Source organism: Microtus ochrogaster, linkage group LG8 (assembly GCF_000317375.1).
Source record: "Microtus ochrogaster isolate Prairie Vole_2 linkage group LG8, MicOch1.0, whole genome shotgun sequence".
NCBI classification, from domain to species: Eukaryota; Metazoa; Chordata; class Mammalia; order Rodentia; family Cricetidae; genus Microtus; species Microtus ochrogaster.
In genome coordinates, this window is record NC_022033.1 from 25,047,960 (window position 1) to 25,053,855 (window position 5,896).

Genomic DNA, 5,896 nt, shown 5'->3' on the forward strand with positions numbered 1-5,896 from the left:
GTGTGTGTGTGTGTGTGTGTGTGTGTGTGTGTGTACGTACCTTTCTCTTTGTTGTGTGCCTCTTTGGTTTGGGTGTGAGTGTAGTACTGGCTTCATAAAGTGGAGCTGGTAGCTTTCCTCCCCTTTCTGTCTCATAGGGTAGTGTGACGGTGTTGCTGTTAACTCTTTAAAGCTCCGGTCAGACTCATTTGGGCCCCCTTCAGGGCCCAGGATTTGTTTGCTTGACATGGTTTTTCTTGCTATTTCCGTTCAATTCTATGGTTTATTATCATCTCAGTTACACTATATCTTCTTAATTTAATTTTAGTAGGTCACATGTCCAGAACTTTATGGATTTTAGGTTTTCCAATTTATTAGGTTATAGGTAGTTTGAATGCTATTGGCCCCCATAATCTCATAGGGAGTGGCACTAGTAGGAGGTGTGGCTTTGTTGGAGGAAGTGTGTCACAGAGGGGTCAGGCTTTGCGGTTTCCTATGCTCAGGATACCACCAGTATCTCTGCTGACTTCCTGTTGCCTACAAAATATAGGACTTCCAGCTACTCCAGCACCATGTTTGCCTACAGGTTGCCATGCTCCCCATCATGATAATAATGGACTGAACCCCTGAAACTTTAAGTGAGCCACCCCAGTTAATTTTTTTATGAGTTGCTCTGTCTCTTCACAGCAATAGAATGGACCCCAATCAATTCGCTATCTCCCCAGCTGTCTGTATGCTTAAGTCACGCAGTAACTGTGTTGAGATCAGTTTGTGCCCTTCCATCCAGTAGTATTTATTTTATGAGATTTAGTGCACCATGGTTTGATATATGTATGCTGGGAACTGTAGTATCTTTAAAAGATTGTTTTATTTTTAATAATGTGTGTATGTATTTATTTTTATGAGATTTAGTACACCATTGTTTGATATATGTATGCTGGGAACTGTAGTATCTTTAAAAGATTGTTTTATTTTTAATAATGTGTATATGTGTGTATCTGTGTTCGAGTATGTGCACCACGTGCATGCAGGTGCCCTTGGAAGCCAGGGTTTGAAGCGGGTTGTGAGCCACCAGACATGGGTACTGGGAAGCAAGCCCTGGTCCTCTGAAAGAGGAAGACAAGCTCTTAACCTCTGAGCCCTCTCTCCAGCCCCTAGAACTGCAACCCTTCCTGCTAGAATGTTCCTTTTACCAATATGTAGTGATCTTCTTCATCTTTCCTAATTTGGGTTTGAAGTCTATTTTGTTAGCAATCAGAATTCTATGCCTTCTTGCTGTCTGTTTCTGTCAGTCTGGATTATCTTTTTTCCTCTTTCTACCCTCAGGTCCTCAGATACCCCCTCCCCGCTTCTCTCTCTGGAGCAAGGCCGATGGAGATATGAACCTATCTATAGTGTTACCTAGAACTCAGGAGCTGTGTGTGAAATGGTGAAGCCATCTATCTTTGTCTTCTTTTCTGTAGCACAGCTGTTTCTCCTCCAAGTGGCCTTGTGGTTCGGTATTTTATTAAAACAACAGAATGGAAGGAGAACACCGTTCGTTTCTGTCTTCTGGTTTTTGTTTGTTTGTTTGTTTGTTTGTTTGTTTTTGGTGGAAAACATGGGTGACAGAGCCCCCACCTCTGATAGCAACCTCACTGGGGTGTGTATGTGCCAAACTTACCCAGTAGTCCCAGCAAGACACATGTGGATGTTTTCCATCAATGCTACTGCAATAAAGCTTTTCAAAGGCTGGGACCGAGGGCCATGCTGCTGTTACATCGACAAAGTAAGACCGTACAGTCTGAGATTGCTGAATTCTGGTGTCTACTAAAATGCTGGCATCTCCACTAACGACTGAATAAATTGATGGTAATGTATGGATACGTGATTTGTTTTAGGCCACACAACTGAGCAATGTCAGAGTCATTTTCGTCCTGGTCCCATAATGATCTGATATTGTTTCAGGCTGTTAAGCTAAGAAGTTCTTCAGATGAGCCCTACCAGCTTCTGCTTGTGTTCTGGCTACACAGGGGCCCTTCCCCCAAGATTCACGACAAGAGGAAACAGGGCTTAGGCTTTCCTTCCCATTGTCACAGGAAAAGGCCTTCAAATGAGAATCCCACAAGGAGGCCTGAGGCTCAGCACTTCCTGAGCCAGGACTTGCTCTCTCCGGCCATCTAAACTTAAAACCCCATGCCTCTCCAGCACTGTCCTCTGGGGAACCCCTGCAAGAATGATTCCATGACACAGACTGGAAGGGACCTAACAGTGTTTATTACCCGTCTGTGGGCAGAACAGTTATGTCATATTTTACTGCTTGTGGAGGTAGAGAGGAGCCTGACACCCTAGGACAAAGACCCACTTCCCTGCTCATCTGCTTCCCTGCTGCCAAGGTGGTCCAGGTCGGGACTGAGGGGCAGCATTGGCAGAATCCCTGATTGGTTCCACATGCCTCTTGGTGGAAACAATACCGCCCAAGCCATGTCTGCCTGGCCTGGGGGTGACAGACTTCACAGGGGAGCCTTTTGGGACAATGGCAGAGTTGATACTGAGCAAAGGGTTGACAACTCCGATTTGGGGGAGTGTGACTAAGGCCTGTTTCCTTCGCAGCTCTTCTCTGGACTTCTTCTCGCTCTTCAGCATCTCCACGAGGTCCTTGTCAGGGATGTGGGGAATTTCGTGTCGCAGGTAGCTTTTAATCAGTTTAGTCACTTTGGACCCAATGCAGCATTTTTTGGATTTGCAGGTCTGTATCTCGATTTCCTCTGCGAAGCAGCTGTCTTTGCATCTCCCAAAGCCCATTATACATTTTTTCACGATCAAAAACTCTGCGTGGTGGAGAAAGAGAAACCACTGGGTCAAGGCTAATCATTGGAGACGATGTTCAGACTGCTGGCGGGAGAGTCTAGATCCAAAAGGCAGGAGTGGTTTCATGTGTGGGAAGGCAGAGCCAGACAAGACCAGGGGTTCACTGGCTAGTCAGCCTAACCTGATTGGTGAGCCTATCTTAGCAATCAGGTTGTAGTGGTGCACGCCTTTAATTCCAGCACTAGGGAGGTAGGGGCAGGTGAAACTCTGTGAGCTTGAGGCCAGCCTGGTCTGTATAGAGAGTTGCAGACCAGCCAGGGCTACACAGAAAAACTCTGTCTCAAAACAACAAAAATAAGGTGAATGGTACCTGAAGAAAGACACCCGAGGTTGTCTCAGGGCCTACACACACATACACACATAGACACACACACACATAGACACACACACACACACACACACACACACACACACACACACACACACACCAAGGCTGTAATGAAGAAGGAAAGATATGAAGTCCAAGTACTTGATTTCAGAATATTCCTCCTTCTCTCCCTCTCTTCTCCCTCTTCCTCCCTTCTTTCCTTTCTGTTTGGTGATACTGGGCTTTGAACTCAGGGTTTTGGGGTCAATCACTTTTCCCCTGAGCTATATCTCCAGCCACAAGACAGCATTTTTGATTTCCAATCCTGCATCATCCACACCAGCAGAGCCCCCCACCCCCTCTATAATCCTATAAAACAATGTCAGTAAAACCTGCCATGCAGCTGATCCAAGAAAGACTCATGATTATTATCCTAACATTCGCTAGCGGTGTACATTAGTGAATTCAGTGTGCGATTTCAGCACATGCATTCCAAGTGTGCTGATCATAGCAAGCCTGTCTTTGTCCACGCTCGGGTAGTCAATAGTGCATTCAGGTTAACTATTTCTTTTTTTTTTTCCTTTTTCCTTGAGACAGGGTTTCTCTGTGTAGCTTTGGTGCCTGACCTGGAACTAGCTCTTGTAAACCAGGCTGGCCTCGAACTCACAGAGATCTGCCTGCCTCTGCCTCCCGAGTGCTGGGATTAAAGGCATACACCACCACCGCTGGCAGACTATTTCTTTTAATTTCACATGAGACAGCATGTAGTACTCTTCTCTCTGTGTGGTCACAGAGAAGAATAAAATGATAATTTGCAAGATAATAAGTGGAATGGGGTACTTACATTAATTGAGATAAACCAAGAAAGAATTTTGAAACAGAATTAACAGAATTTTCAGAAGTGTTGTCTTCTTCGAGGTCCATGGCCTTTTACCCCCCTGTCAGTCACTGGACCCACAGCTCCTGGGACATGGCACTTTGTCACTTCCAATACCTGGATACTTTGTCCTTCAGAGATCTTATTTGTTACTGTGGCCTTCACTTGTCTCTATCAAGGTCACTCACATATTATTTCTAGCTTAGTTCCCCCCTGAGTTTAGTAATTTACCTTCATCTGTTGAATGTCCCATCCCAGTATCTGAATGTTTTCCTTCAATTAAGAAATCTTTTCTGGGCTGGAGAGATGGCACAGAGGTTAAGAGCACAGACTGCTCTTCCTGAGGTCCTGAGGTCAATTCCCAGCAATCACATGGTGGCTCACAACCATCTATAATGAGATCTGGTGCCCTCTTTTGGCTTGCAGGCATACATGCAGGCAGAATGTTGTATACACGATAAATAAATCTTTAAAAAAGAGAAATCTTTTCTTTCTCTATTACCCACCTTATCAATTTTATGTAAATTAGAAGTGATTTATTTAGCATCAGATGGTTCCCAAAGATTATAGTGCCCGTGACAACCCGCATAAGATTGGGTCTGTCAACATCCTGCTGAGGGAGAGAAAGGCGCACGAGGCCATGCTCCTTCCTGAGACTCTTTAGGATGGTTGGGGAAAGAGAGGGATTTTCTTCTACACTGTAGCCACTGGTAAGTTGCCCATGCTTGTGTAGATAGCCCATTGTCCATGCTTCTGAAAGCAAACCTAATAAAACTCACTGGGCCACACACACACACACACACAAAAGTCATGAAGTAGAAAAGGAACTATTTGGGAGCAGAGAGCAGAGAGGAGTATGGGTCAGCAGGAGTGGGAGGGGGTAAGAGAGAGTGGGAATGAATCTGATAAAATACATCCCATACATATGACGACATCATGGGACCCAATTATTACACACAGTTAATGTATGTCAATAAAACATAATTTCAAAGCATATTTTCACATATGTATTTGTTATTCTCATACATCTTCACATTGTTCTCACAAGGACTGCAAAGCAGAAACATTTTAGAACTAGAAGCGGTCACATTGATTTTTCCAGTGTGCTCAAGTCACTTTTTTTTTTCAAGTCACTTTTGAAGCTCAACGTGTTTAAGTGACTTTACCCAAGGGGACACGGACTTCCCTATGTTCCCAACATAAAATCAGTACAGACATCTTCAGCCCTTATTTTCCTTGATTCATTATGATTACTCCAAGTAGCTTGATGGTTCCTGTTCCCAGAAACAAGCTTCCATTTTATTTTTTTCTTCCTTTTCAAGAGCAGCAGCCATGCCCTGTCCTGTCATGTGCTATACTGTACCCCCAGACACCCTTATGGTAGTTGGAGGGTTTCCAGGAAGACGGAGATGGAGAGAAATAGGCTCTGCTGGAGGAGCTGATATGGAGACGTAGACCTGCCTACCAAATTCTTAAGAGTTTTTTTTTTTTTTGAACGCAGAGGCAAGGATTTTATCCTGTGAGCAGAGGTGCATGGCCAATGGAACCTCTGCGTTAGGAGATGGCTTTGGCTGGGGCTGCGGAGGAAGCTCGGTGGGTCAGATGTGAGGTCTGATGCAGTCCGTAGTGCAGGCCTCTGCAAGCCCAGTCTTCCCACAGTGCAACAGGAGGTGGAGACCGGAGACTTCCCAGAAGCCCATGGGCCAGGTAGCCTGGCGTACATTGTGAGAAACAATGAAAGAGCCTGCCTCAGACGAGATGGAAGGGAGGGCTGACACCTGCTGTCCTCTGAGCTCTACACTCATGTCACTGTGTGTTCTCTCTCTTACACACATCACACTGTATTCTCTCTCTCCCTTTCTCTCTCTCCCTTTCTCTCTCTC

At 45.1% G+C, this 5,896-nt stretch overlaps 1 protein-coding gene across 1 annotated transcript in view; it reads right to left on the reverse strand.

Moving 5' to 3' along the window:
• Positions 1-2,331: 2,331 nt before the first annotated feature.
• Positions 2,332-5,896, reverse strand: part of Defb129 (defensin beta 129) — a 4,205-nt gene continuing 640 nt past the window's right edge. Inside the window, exon 2 of the mRNA XM_005363243.1 lies at positions 2,332-2,789. Coding sequence (XP_005363300.1) covers positions 2,332-2,789 — 458 coding nt within the window. The remainder of the gene's footprint in view (positions 2,790-5,896) is intronic.